This window comes from Nicotiana attenuata, unplaced genomic scaffold (genome assembly GCF_001879085.1).
Source record: "Nicotiana attenuata strain UT unplaced genomic scaffold, NIATTr2, whole genome shotgun sequence".
NCBI lineage: Eukaryota > Viridiplantae > Streptophyta > Magnoliopsida > Solanales > Solanaceae > Nicotiana > Nicotiana attenuata.
Genome location: NW_017671529.1, coordinates 68,843 through 84,241, shown reverse-complemented (window position 1 = coordinate 84,241; position 15,399 = coordinate 68,843). Strand labels below are relative to the sequence as shown.

The 15,399-nt window shown below is 38.9% G+C and overlaps 1 protein-coding gene across 1 annotated transcript; it reads right to left on the bottom strand.

Annotated features, from left to right (window-relative positions):
• Window positions 1-10,665: 10,665 nt before the first annotated feature.
• Window positions 10,666-12,036, bottom strand: LOC109208813. The gene is made up of 3 exons (XM_019371966.1): window positions 11,871-12,036; window positions 11,285-11,502; window positions 10,666-11,202 (listed from the first exon to the last, which is right to left on the bottom strand). The coding sequence occupies exons 1-3, from the start codon at window positions 12,034-12,036 to the stop codon at window positions 10,666-10,668; spliced, it is 921 nt and encodes a 306-aa protein (XP_019227511.1).
• Window positions 12,037-15,399: the final 3,363 nt, after the last annotated feature.

Below are 15,399 nucleotides of genomic sequence, written 5' to 3'. Positions count from 1 at the left end.
ACCAACCGTGAACATGTCATGACGGCACCTGGTCCCCATGACCAGGTAAGCCTAACATTTGCGGAAATATAATAATTGCGGAAAAATAGAGAAAATCAAATCAAATATCCAAAGGAAACTGTACTGAATGCCGCTTGGCAAGTACAACTCAATATCACAAGTCTAAAACAATTCCCAAAACCCGGAAACTCACGGGCAACACAGGCTACAAAAGTGTATAGTAAAGGTTCCAAACTCCAGAATTTCTAGCAACCGAAAGAAGGAAAACTAAGTACTAAAGATAGAGTAAGAGGGAGACTCATCGGTCTGCGGACGCAGCAGATCTACCTCGAAGTCTCCGTAGTCCTCCTGCCTTACTGATAGTGCGCCTGAGTGGAGATACCTGGATGATCTGCACATGAAAAATATGTGCAGGAAGGGCATGAGTACACCACAACGGTACTCAGTAAGTGCCAAGCCTAACCTCGGTTGGGTAGTGACGAGGAAGGTCAGGGCCCTACTGAGACAAAATATAATAATAATAATTGAACAATATAAAAATCTGACAGATATAATAAGTACAACAGTGAGATAAGACAAGTCAACGAGGCTATAACAACTACACGAGTACAGAATAAACACAGAGTAAACACAGCTCAATACCAATGATAACAATGAGGGTCTCCCAGGATACCGTCCTGTAGCCCTTTTTCTCAACTGTCCAGTGGATCTCCCGGGATACCGTCCCGTAGTCCATCATATGTGTACATCCGAAGGATCTCCCGGGATACCGTCCCGTAGTCCAACCACCAATGTGCAGGGGGATCTATCGGGAATCTAACCCGCAGTCCCAAAGTAAAAGTGCAAGGGGATCTATCGGGAATCTAACCCGCAGTCCCAAAGTAAAAGTGCAGGGGGATCTATCGGGAATCGAACCCCCAGTCCCAAAGTAAACAAACAAGGAGGGGGGGGGGGGGGAGCTACCGGAATCCCACATCCGTAGTCCCAATGTAAATGCACAATCACAACCAGAAGGTACACGGAAACGAAGTACAAAAGACAAGCAACAGGTAGTACTGGCCTAGCATGCTTCACGTAGTACAGTTAAGGCAACTTAAGCAATTAGGCAAGTTAAATCAACTAAACATGCTTTCCTAATCTAGCACAGGTTATAATTGCAAGTAGAATAAAGCAAATATGAAAGGAACTCAATCTCAATATCTTAAGAAAACCGGATTTTCAATAATTGGCTCAAGTACGCGCCCGTCACCTCGCGTACCAGGCACTCAAATCAACAAATAACAAATCCTAAGGGGAAAGGTCCCCCACACAAGGTTAGACAAGCCATTTACCTCGAACCGGCTCAATATCACTAGAAACCGCGCCTTTGCCACGAGTATTCGACTCCAAATGGCCCAAATCTATTCAATTCAATTACATATCGTAAATAATATTGCAAACAACTGATTCCACTATTAAAGTTAAAGCTAGGGCGCAAAAATAGATAAAATGACCAAAATGCCCCTCAAGACAACGTCTCGAAATCGAATAATTTTCACATTTTTAGAACCCTCGTACTCTCACGAGTCTAACCATATAAAAATCTCCCAGATCGGAGGTCAAATGCCCACTCAAAACTCAATAGTCTAGCCAATGAAGTTTTACCCCAAATTATCCAATTTTTGGTCCAAAATTCGAATTCAAATGATGTATTTAGCTATATAATGATGCAATATAATGAAAAGGGATCAAGGAAACGTTACCCAATGATTTTCTCTTCAAAACCCACTCAAAATCGCCTTCTCCCGAGCTCTCAATCGATTTTCAAACTTATGAAATTAAACCCTCGAAATTGATATTTCTGAACAGTCATTTCTGCTTCTGCGGACAAGGGACCGCTTCTGCGGTCCCGCTTAAGCGGAAAGCCAACCGCTTCTGCGGTTTTCATTAAAAGGGGTAGGACCGCATCTGCGGCTTCGCTTCTGCCGAAGTGGCACCGCTTCTGCGGCTCCTGAGGAAGGGGGCACAAGCCGCTTCTGCGACGTCCAAGGCCGCTTCTGCGGTTCCCAAACCGCAGAAGCGAAAATACCAGAAAGAAAATACCAACTGCAGCAATTACTTAGAAATTTCTCCGTTAACCACCCGGAATCATCCCGAGGCCCCGGGACCTCAACCAAAAGCACCAATACCACCTAATACCTTATTCAAACCTATACTAATCCTTTAAACACCTAAAACAACACTGGAAACTCGATTAAATCAAAGATTCAAGCCTAAGAACTACAAGTTTCTTCCAAATACGCTTTCGATCAAAAACCTAACCAAAACACGTCCGAATGACCTGAAATTTTGCACACACATCCCAAATGACATGACGGAGCTAGTGCAACTTTCGGAATTCCAATCCGACCCTCGGATCAAAAACTCACTATCGAACCGGAAACTTCAAAAATTTAAACTTTGGCATTTCAAGCCTAAATGAGCTACGAGCTCCCAAAATACATTCCGAACACGCTCCCAACCCCGAAATCACCTAACGGAGCTAACGGAACCATCGGATTTTCATTCCGAGGTCGTCTTCATACTTTTCCGACTACGGACCACTTTTCAACACTTGAGCTCTCATTTAGGGACTAAGTGTCCCAAAACTTTCCAAAACTCAACACCGAACATCCCGGCAAATCAAAATAGCAGAAATGAACTTAGGGGAAGCAGTTAATGGGGGATCGTGGTGTAATTTCCAAAAACGACCGGCCGGGTCGTTACACCAAGATATATCAATTACAAGACTGTAATTCGATACTCTCCAGTACTCCTACTACAACTATTTGATTCACAAGTTACTCTAACTTGTAAAGCAAACACTCACTTTAGCTCACTGATTGTTTAAAACACTTTGTTTACATCTTAATTTTCTAAAATACATTCACTAGACTCACTCAAGAAGAACATAACCTCGGTACTCGACTAGAGTGTTTTGAATGTAGTTCTTCAGTTAATGTGTAAAAGGATAAATTCAGAAGTCCAAAACATATGGTATTAAACACCTGGACTTCAAGATCTTCAAGGAGTCTTATGCATAATCAGCTTCTCGTTTGATAGGACTCCTACTGTTCCAAGGACTTCACAAGTTTTCGGACTCTTGTCTCTTGATGATTTATCTGTATCTTCTTGTGCAACAACTCTTATCACATGTAGCATCCTTATTCCACCAAAATTGGACCTGGGTAACTTTGAGATAAATTTACTGTCTTGCACAAATGTTCAATCATCAACTTGAGGAGCTACTCCTTTACCTGAGGAGCTACTCCTTTACCCTGAGGAGCTGGTTTTTATAATAGTTAAGCAACTACATGGAGGACCTGGTTCTGCGAACATTGCATCAAAACAAACTTTGTTAATCATCAAAATCTTAACACTCAACAGGAGGGTTCAAACACATCAGTGACATCCCCTTCCATTTTCTCTCTCTTTCCTTGCCTTGAGGTAATAAAAAGTTTAAAAATTAACATGTGTACATGTTGTCATGAAATGTTGATCCCAGACGCACACGTAAGTATATGTGGTCGACAAGTAATAAAGAGTGAGTAGAGTATCATTCCCACGAGGACTTGTGTTAACTATCAACTAAATTAAACTCAAACAATTAATCTATCATTTTCTAAAGTGCGATTATTCCACTATAGCTAATCTAGAGTAGTAAGCTAAGCAAGTAAGTCTGAAAGCTTAGAGACAAAATCAATTGGAGAAAATATTCTTGAGTTATGAGTTATCTAACAATCCCGTTGAGTTTTTCACATAAATTGTCTAATAAATTTATCTAGTTTATTAATTGACACGGTTAATATTACTCGTAGCATTCTCCTGAAGTATTACTCGCCTATTCAAGCTAACCTAACGCCTATACTCCTATGGAATTAGGATCAACAAGAATACATTAATAATTCTGTATAGTAACCAAGCAAGGAGATTAGGTATATCCCTATCCTAGCCACAAATCTGTTCCCGATGCTCAGGTTTAAGATCGTTCTCTACTCAATCTTATATGCAATCTAGAATTCTCTCCCCTGAGTTGAATCATAGATTCGTAGATAGTATTCAATTGGTGATCAAGCAACCAAATAATTTAGCACAACATTGAATAAAAAAAACCAATATGATAAATTAACAAGAACAATTCAAGATTCAAACCACAATGTTCATTTAGCACCCACAACTCCAGAACTAATAAACTATGAAATTAAAGAAAGAGAAGAGATGAAAAACTAGTTGAAAGACTCCTCCAAGCATGGTTTATGTTCTCGTACATGAATTCTCCTTCAAAGTATGTTATATCTCATCCAAATTAGGTTTAGGACCCTTTTTATATGAGTTGGGACCGTGTAGGACCGGAATAACCTTGTCCCAGACGAAATAGGAAAGATCTCGCAATGCAGGATCCAGGCCAGTGGCTCGCGCTGGCCTAGTGGTGGATCTAGTAGCGTCTTTGCCTTCAAATTCCTTGCTGCCAGGTACGTTTCTCTTTACATTTGCGTTCTTATTTGTTTTTTCTTGTCTTCCACTTGGGGGGAACGAACACCAAAGGGTGTCCCTCCTTTGCCTCCTTCCTTTTTATTCTTTTAAGTTTCTTTCTTTTTCTTCGGTATTTTATTTAATATTTCTCCAAATCTTATCATCTTCACGCTGCTTTATTTCTACACAGTTAAAATATAATATTATTTATAAGGTAATATAATTAATATTCAAAAGATGATTAAAAGTACTAGAATATGAGGCAACAATGATTAAATATTTGAATTTGTTATCGAACATCTCCACCCCACACTTAAATTCTTGTTCGTCCTAGAGTAAGCATTGAAACCACTCTCAATAAATCAAGCCTAGAAACACCACTACCTCGATTGATATTATAAATTAGGCCATATAGCAACTCAAACCATCAGATATACACTTCCTAATCATCGTGCAAGATATACAAGCCACAAACAAACAACAAACTTCTAACCTCCTAACCTCCGAGAAGGACTCTAACTCACCAAATTTAAGCTCGCTCACCTTCTCTGACAAATAAAGCTAATAACATCACCTATCTATCATGAAACTAGTGCCCTCATAGGAATAAATAGTCCATACGCTCAAATCAAAGAATGAATATATTTTAAGGACTTAGCATCAAAGAACAACTCTCGCACTCACAAATAAATTCACATGTATGCACAAAGAACTATAGGTTTTCCCATTATGTATATCTCTACTAATTATGTATGCTTGAATAGAATCAATTAGGACTTTAACGATTTGTAATGTTGGCTAGGGGATATATAGGAGAACTATATAATAGTGACTTACACTTCCCTAAGCATTTTGTACTTTTAGACTTCATCACCCCTTATTTTCGTCTCTTAATTTTAGTTTTTAGCCCTCTCTTCATCAATGGAACATTGTGAACGAAGAAGCTAAAGAAAACAAGTCGGCAAGCTTAGAGACCAATTCAATAGGAGAAAATATTCCAGATCTATGGGTTAGCTAACAATCCCTTTGAGTCTTCCACTTGAATTATCTAATTAATTTATCTGGTTTATTGATTGACATGGTTAATATTACTCGCACTATTCTCCCGAAGTGCTACTCGCCTATTCAAGCTAATCCAATGGATATATACCTATGGAATTAAGATTAACAAGAACACATTAATAATTTTTATATAATAACCAAGCACGATTAGGTATATCCCAATCCTAACCGCAAATTTGTTCCTGATGCTCAGGTTCAAGATCTTGCTCTACTCAATCTTATATGCAATCTAGAATTCTCTCTTCCGAGTTCAATCCTAGATTCCTAGACAGTATGCAATTGGTGATTAAGCAATCAAATAATTAAGCACAAGATTAAATAAATAAATCAATATGATTTAATAATAAGAATAATTCAAGCTTCAAACTACAACATTCATGTAGCACCCACAACTCTAGAACTAATAAACTATGAAATTAAAGGAAGAGAAGGGAAGAAAAACTAGTTGGAAGCCTCCTCCATGCATGGTTTGTGTTCCCGTATCTGATTTCTCCTTCAACGTATGTTAGATCCCTCCAAATTAGGCTTAGGACTCTTTTTATATAAGTTTGGGGCGTCTAGGACCGACAAAAATCTTCTCCTAGTCAAAATAGGACGATTCCCGAGATTGGGCGCCTGTGCACCGCGTCGTGCTATCCTGGACGCTGAAAATTTGGGCTTCTGGTTCTAGTGCCACAGGTAGCGCGACGCGCTACTCTGGACTCTAGAATTCGGCACCTGTCCAATTTCTTTTTTTTTAGCTCCAACTAATGTGTATTCAATCCAATTCACTCCCAATTGATTCTTACACATATAAACACAAAACTTAGCTTAACTCATCGCACCTACACATTAGATCCAACAAGAATAGAGCAAAATGTGTGGCGATTCATATATAAGAATACATACTTTTGGTTAAACATCAACACCCCACACTTAGACTCTTGCTCGTTCTCTAGCAACCTAAATTTTACTACCTCAACCACACAACTCAAGATACAACATCACGAGGGAACATATATGAACTAAGCACACTATACATATGACTATGGTTGATACCAGCAATTAAGCATGGGTCAATCTTCGCATGCCAAAGCATAGGTAAAACATTTTAAAGCATTCACACAACCTACCCATAACCACATCACCTCAAAGGGCGACTCGTTGTCACTAAGTACTATTAGTTAGCACACTCACCCCAACAAGAGAAGTTTAATAAATCCACATATCCATCATGAGATCATGTGCCCTCACCAGTAAACAAGAGAAGAAATAGTCCAAATATTCAATTCAAAAGATCAAATGTCATTTAAGGACTCTTACACAAGAACTACAATTCACTCGCTCTCACAAAAAAAAAAAAAATTCATATGCACCCCAAGGTCGTATCAGGCTTGCCTGTAGTGAAGGAGTCGACTAATCTAAGCCTGATAAATCTAGGATTATTTAGGATTTTATGGGATGTAATGTAGTCTAAGGGAAGGGTAGGATACATTTGGGTAAGAGTGATTTATCCTCCTATAACGACCCGATCGGTCGTTTTTAGATTTAGTGTTTTATTCCGTGGTTTGAGACTTTAAGTATATCCATATGATGTATTATAACCTACGTGTGTAGTCGTTCTTAATTTTCGAGTGATTCAAGATTGATCCGGAAGAATGACTCTCGATTTGGAAACTTTAAGTTGGAAGAGTTGACCAAGGTTTGACTTTTGAGTAAACGGACTTGGAATCGAGTTTTTATGGTTCCGATAGGTTCGCATGATGATGTTGGACTTGTGCGTATATCGGATTCGGTTTTGGAGGTTCCTAGAAGGATTCAACACTATTTTTCAAAGATTGGCAATTTGAAGAACTTAAGAGTTCATAAGTTTGACCAAGAGTTGACTTTGATGATTTGGACTCTAATTGGTGTTCCGAGACTTTGGATCGGTCTATATAGTTGAATTGAACTTGTGTGCAAAATTTAAAAGTAATATGAAGTGTTTAAGTGTGATTCAAATACTCTTTTGAAAGAATGAAGATTTAATAACTTAAGAGAGGCGAGTGCAAAACACAACACGAAATTGATGCTCGCTAATCAAAGAAGTATAGTATAATATCATCTCCACGGGGATTATATTTAAACAATGTTCGAGTAATTTTTGGTTAATTGCTATTCACGAGGTTCAAAACTTGAATTAATTGATTATGAACTAAGTCTAACTACTAAAATAAATCAATTGACAATTGACATCAAGGAATTGGAGATTGCAGAGTTGGTTTCTTATCGATGTGAGGAATACGGGTTGACAGTATAGGTGCAAGATAGCTATTTGGGACTTAACTCTAATTTAATTCACTCTATTGTTATAATGATTCTCACAGATTCACTCGATGATTAGTTTAAACGTGTAGTAAAGACTCCTCTCTTGATTAAATCTTAACTCTACGAGATGAACTAATATAAGCACTATGAAGTATGCAAGCATGCATTAATGGATTGGTCCTTAGGAAAATGTCTCTCGAATATTCTCCCAACTTGATTTAATCAACAATTCAACAAGATATTTCGATTACTTAAGAGAATCAATGAATTAAATTAAATAAATAATGCAAAGATAATCACCAAGATATTCCTCTTTCGATTAAATAAACAGATGAATAAAGTTGCAACAATTCAAAACTCCATAAATGAATTCAATCAAGAACTAGATTTAAAGTCCACAAATAATTATCAGAACATCATATCCGTGAAACCCTAAGGTAAACTACTCCATAATCATGGAGGAAGTCATCACAAATATAATTAAAGAATAAGAAAACATCAATCTAACTTTACAATCCAAACTCTCGTATTGAATCGATGGAAAGATGATGAAATCTCGTGTCTTATAGCTTCCAATGCTCTCCCAAAGCTTTCAAGGTCAAAAGTTCCTTCATCTTTTTGGTGTACTTATACCCTGTAGGAGTGGGCCCAGGCAAAATTACCTTTTTCTTGCCAAAACAGGACAAATACTCTGAGAAAATTTCACAGGCGCACCGCGCCTTGCGCCTCCCTATGTGGGGCGCTAGTGGGAAAGTTCAGAGAGCATGTTTTGTCGGGAAGCAGCAGAAATACACTGGGGCGGCGCGGTAGTGAATATTTTACAGATTAATTTGTTTCCTTCGCATTTTGACATCCCTTGGGCTTTTACTCAGACTTCAAAGCTCCAACTTGTTCAATTTAGCTCTCGAAGATCTCTTTAACTCAAAATCACTTCCTACAAGGCATAAAACACATCATAAGTGCAATACACGAATATTTAAGAACAAATACAAGGAAAATACAGTAATTAAAGTGCAAACTATAATTAAAACACATGATTCTAGACTACCATAAATACCCCACACTTAAACCATTGCTCGTCCTCGAGCAATCAAACTGTACTTCACATAGAGACGACCTTATTATCAGATAACTTCCCTAACACATCATGCCAAGAATATTTAAAGCAGACTAAGCACCATATCATAACATTCTAGCCTTAAGATTCGACTCAAGAGCACCACACATTTTTCACAACATGCTCACTTACTCTAACACAAGGTCAAAGATTTCACCTTATCTTCGCAAATCATGTGCCCTCATACAAACAATAGAAAGTAGTTCCACACATAATAAAATTCAAGAACAATTAGGAACTCAAGATAGAAATAATTCACTCACTCTCAGAATTAAGATTCATATGCCACAGAGGACGTACCATAGGCTTGCCTGTAGTGTAATATTATACTAATTGAGCTCATTCAGTCAAAAGATCAAGCAGGACTTAATTTGGTTGTAATGTAGGTTGCGGGATGGGTAGGATAGATTTGGATATAGTGACTACACCTCCCTGAGCACTTTAATACATGTACATTAACACATTAAACCCCACACTTATTTTGGACCAAACCTCAACATTCATACATAATAGCATCAAGCTCCCAATATCATTAAGCACAAACAAAATGAGAACTACCACTAGCATGGAATCCATTTTTTTCTTTTCTAAGTTCTATTTTTTTCTTTTGAAGCAAACCACTTCTTCTTCTTTTTTTCAATTCTGTGCACGTGGCTCTCATTATTTTTCGAATAATGCACCTTTCTCCTTTTTCTACAGTTCCACTCAAAAATCTGACCATACCTCACTTAGCTTTTACAAGCTCATAACAAAATCAAGTGCTCACGAGAGGTAAAAGGTTCAAACAGATAGATAATTCAAACAAAGGGGTCAACCTTGTAGTGTGGTTGCCAAAAAAATAGGATTACAGGCTCAACGGGGCTAACTTAGATACATCACAATTAGGTGGGTAAACACATATCCGGCTCAATAAAGAAATGCCTATATTACTTCATAGACTGAACAAGACTACTATTTCACTTTGCAAACACACGGAGCAAGTTCTAGACATCACATGCACAGAATATCACAAAAACCTCACACACACCTTGGCACATAACTCACTTAGGATCGGATATATCTCGACTCTCTAATCAAAGCAGTTAAGCAAAGTTACAATCACACAATTTAAGGTACATATTTAAGAGTCAAGAACTGAGCCTAGGAGTCACAAATACGACACTCACTGCTCTCAAGGCACAACAAAGTCAAGGAAAGTCATCTCCATTCAAAACATAGCACAAGACTTCACTACTCCTACTTAAAGAAAAACTAACTACACTCAGTTCAACAAAAACCCTTGGAAAAGAACCACGGCACAATGAAAAACCAAGGGGGAATTGTTACATTACCTAAGAAAGTAAAACACGAATAAACGACTAAAGTTTTTTTTCTTCTTCGACTTTAATCCCTCAAGAACACAGCCGAGGAAATCCATCGTCGGAAAAAGTCATAATTTTTTTCTTCAATAAAAAAAATGATTACAAACACACATATACATATATAAATTCCCAACCTCACACTTTAAATTGCGGCATGTCCCCATGACACACATATAAAGAGTAAGAGGTAAAGGAAACTTCCATGATTCATCTAGCTGGGGTTTGATTCAAAGTCAGGATCTCCTTTGCATGCCCGGCCCAGTGCACACATCCATGCTAAGAGCTTCTTGTCCGCCTTCTTTGGGTACACCCCACACTTATCAGCTTCATTCTTTCTAATTTGTTCTTTCAGGGCCCCCTTTCTCCTTCCATTTTGAAGACCAGCTTTTCATCCCCCACTCTGAGCATGAGCTGCCTTTCCTGAATATCAAGAATTGTTCTGCTCGTAGCCAAGAAGGGTCTTCCTAAAATTTGAGGGACCTCCCTATTCTCCTCCATGTTGAACACAATGAAGTCCACAGGGAACACAAATTTGTCTACCCAAACCAACACATCTTCCACTATTCCTTCAGGTATGATTATGGTCTGATCTGCCAGCTGCAAGGACACAGTTATTGACTTGATTTCTCCAATCTCTCCCTCTAATTTCCTGAAAATACACAAAGGCATAAGATTAATAGAAGCACCTGAATCACACAAAGATTTTTGAAATTTAGTACTTCCTAAAGAGTAAGATATAGTAAAACTCCTTGGACCTCCATATTTTTTAGGGAGCTTATTTTTCAAGACGGCACTACAATGCTCTGTCAGCTTGACAACCGATGTCTCTTCCACTTTCCTTTTATTGGACAATATCTCCTTCATGACTTTAGCAGAAGCTGGCATCTGCAAAAGTACCTTTGTGAAAGGTATATTCACATGCAATTGCTTGAACACTTCTAGAAAGCGCTCGAATTGTTTTTCCAACTTCTCTCTTATTGTGGGGAAAAGGTAGAGCTGGCATGTATTTGCTCTGTTTAGTCTCATTATTTGTTGAGTTATCATTTTTCATCTTTTTCTGACCTCTAATCTTCCCTTTCTTCTTGAGATCATCCTCTACCATCCCTGCACCTTTTTGAATGTCATCATTTTTATGCTCTTCCACAATCTCTGCATGTCTTTCAATTGGCTCATCCTTTTGCTTTGCTATGGGATTTTACAATTCGTGCCCACTCCTCAAAGACACTGCATTTATTGTTTCTTTTGGATTTCTTTTAGTATCAGCAGGGAGCGCTCCTGGAACCCTCTTAGATAATAGAGTAGCAAGTTGCCCAACCTGTCTCTCCAGGTTCCGAAAAGATGTGCCCGGTTCTTTGATAGTTGATTCGTGGGCGTCAAACCTCTCATCTATCTTGATAATGAAGACATTCATTATATCTTACATGCTAGACTGATTAGACTGTGGAGGCTAATATTGCTGCATCTGCTGATTTTGAAATCTTGGAACTCCTTGTCCCTACGGTCTAGAGTTATCTTCCCTGGGTGCCTCTATCTTATAAGATTGAAATTATTACCACCCTGGTAGTTTCCCCTGTCAAAGTTTCCCACAACATTTACCACTTCATCTGCAGCTAAGGCCTGACACTCATGCAATGGATGACCTGTTCCACAGAAATCATAAACTGGTGATGATTGGCTCTGGACCTTGGCTAAGGTCAGCTTTCTTATCTCTTTGGCCATGGCTTATAGTTAGGCTTACACTGCTGTGTTATAATCTACTTGGTGAACCCCAACTGATTTTCTTCTATCATTACTCTCAGCAGGCCACTAGTTAGCATCTTCAGAGAGCTCATCAAATATTGCCACAATCTCCTCAGGAATCTTATTCATTAAAGGACCTCCAACTACAGTGTTCAGAGTTCGTCGTGAGGGAGGTGTAAGTCTGTCCAAAAAGTCCTGGAGTTGCATCCACAATTCAATCCCATTATGCTGACACTTCCTCATTATCTTCTTGAATTTTTCCCAAGCCTCTAAAACTGTTTTGGAGTCCGTCTAGTAGAAGTTGTGAATTTCCCTTTTGAACTTCACTGTTTTTGCAGTTGAGAAGTATTTGTCAAGAAACTTTCTAGTCATATCTTTCCATATCCTGATCGACCCCGTTGTTAAGCTACAAAGCCAGTGCTTCACGTTATCCTTCAGAGAAAAGGAGAATGCCCTTAAGTATACTAGAAGGTGTCACGGTCCGAATTTCCCACCATCGGGACCGTGATGGCGCCTAACATTGTACTCGCTAAGAAAGCTAATGTTACAGTATATCTCACCTTTTTCTTTTAACTTTTAATAATTAAAACTTAAAGAAAATAAATCAGCAGAAATAAATGCGGAAGAACACAGTTTAAAAGATTATCTTTATTCTAACAATGAAAACCGTAATAAATTCCACCCAGAAACTGGTGTCACAACTCACGAACAATCTACGAATACTACAAATAATGGTCTGAACGAAAAGTTTACATCTGTCTCAAAAGTAGATAAAACAGAAATGAAATAGGATAGAACGGGACGCCAAGGCCTGCGGACACCTGCAAGACTACCTTGGGTCTCCGGGAAGCAGTGATAGCAACCAACCTCACGATCAACCACTAGCTCCAAAATCTGCACAGAAAGTGCAAAGTGCAGTATCAGTACAACCGACCCATGTACTGGTAAGTGTCGAGCCTAACCTCGACGAAGTAGTGACGAGGCTACGGCGGGGCATACAACATATAAAACCTGCAACAGTTTATACTAAACAAAAAGGAAATACAGAATGTAATATAACAGAAACTAGCATTAATGAATACGGAAACCAGCCGTTCTACCAATAATCAGCTATAACAAATCCTTAGGGAGTTTCAACATCTTAGTAATGAATTTCAGCAGAAATGAATACTTACAACAACAACTGATGCGGCGTGCATCTCGATCCCATCATATATACAACAACAGTATCACTATTCACCCTTATTCCTCCTTGTTGCGGCGTGCAACCCGATCCCACATGTCCACCCTTATTACTCCTCAACACATATCACCCTTATTCCACCTGTTGCGGCGCGCAACCCGATCCCACCTGTCCACCCTTATTACTCTTTGTTCCGGCGTGCAACCCGATCCACCAGACAATCACATTTCACCCTTATTCCTCCTGTTGCAGTGTGTAACCCGTTCCCAATATATATATATATATCAGCACCAATCACAAAAGAATAAAGACAAGTGATTCACAAGAGATAACTCAAATCCCCCACATTATCTATACCTCAATCCACACAATGGAATATCACTACGATTATGAAACTTCACCAGTGAAAACTACTCAGCGAGACCAACCAAGGTGCAACATAAGGCACTAATAAATCAATATAAGCCAACAGGGTAATAAAAGGGAACTACAAAACAGATAATACTTCAACGGGAACATCAACAGTTAACATGAAACAATTAAATAATTCAATAAAGAGAACAACAGTTAATATGAAGCAACTAGACATGGAAACATTTATAAGCAAGTAACAATTAAGGCAAGAAAGCAAGATATAAGGAAACAGGGAAAGGAAACAGGCTAAACAAGTAATTTGGCGACGCATAGGTACTCGTCACCACACCTATACGCCACACACATGATATCTCACATAGCAAGCAAGTCGGGGATCCCTAATCCCTCAAGTCAACGTTAGACCAAATACTTACCTTAAGCCAACGGGTATCTCAAAGCTCAACCACCGTTTTACCTCTCGATTCCACCAACAAATACACTCGCAGCTAGCCATAAATAACTTAATAACATCAATAAATGCTAAAGAAACCAATTCCAATACACAATTATAGATTTCCCAACATTTTCCCCAAAAGTCAAAAATCGACCCCGGGCCCGCTTGGTCAAAACCCGACGTTCGGACCAAAACCCGATTACCCATTCACCCTCGAGTCCGGATATACAATTGGTTTCGGAATCCGACCTCAAATTGAGGTCCAAATCCCCCAAATTCAAAATTCCTAAATTCTACCCAAGAACACCCAATTTCCCATGAAAAACCCTAGATTTTGAGATGAAATCATGTAAAAAGATGAAATAGATTGAAGAAATGAGACCTATGATTTGGGGAAGAACTCTCCTTTATAAAATCGCCTATGGGAGCTTAGGGTTTGAAAATTTGAGTAATGAGTTCAAAATTCCATCTAAGTGATGTTTTGATCAGTTGCAGATGTCGCATTTGCGACAGGAGCTTCGCAATTGCGAAGCTCCAAAAATGCGAGATAGGCTTCGCAAATGCGAATCTGCTTCATGTCTGCTACTGTCGCAATTGCGAACAATTTGTTGCAATTGCGAAGGTTGACCCTCCATGTTGACTTCGCAAATGCGAAGCTGGCCCAGCCTTTTGATCGTATTTGCGATGAAAGGCTCGCAATTGCCAAGCCTGTGAAGCTCGCACTTGCGAAGCCTGATCTCGCAATTGCGAGATCAGAGGCCTGCAACAGCTGAAGCATACCAGCAATATTTTTCCTAAGTCCAAAACACCCCGTGGCCTATCAAAAACTCACCCGAGCCCTCAGGGCTCCAAACCGAACATGCACACAAGTCTAAAAATATCATATGGACTTGCTCGTGCGATCAAATCGCCAAAATAACATCTTAAACAACAAATTTAATACCAAAACTCATGAAATTCTCAAGGTAGTTCAAAATTTCTATTTTCTCAACCAAGGGTCCGAATTACATCAAATCACTTCCGATTCTCACCAAACTTTACATATATGACTTAAATACCATATCAGACCTGTACGGGGCTTCGGAACCAAAATACGGGCCCGATACCAACGAGATCACACACTATTCCATTTCTAAAAATCCTTATATTTTCCAACAAACAATTTTCTTCAAAAATACATTTTTCGGGCTAGGGACCTTGGAATTCGATTTCAGGCATATACCCAAGTCCCTTATTTTACTACGGACCCTACGGGACCGTCAAATCACGGGTCCGGGTTCATTTACCAAAAATTTTGACCGATGTCAACTTTAATCAATTTAAAAGGCAAAATTCAATAATTTTCTTAGAT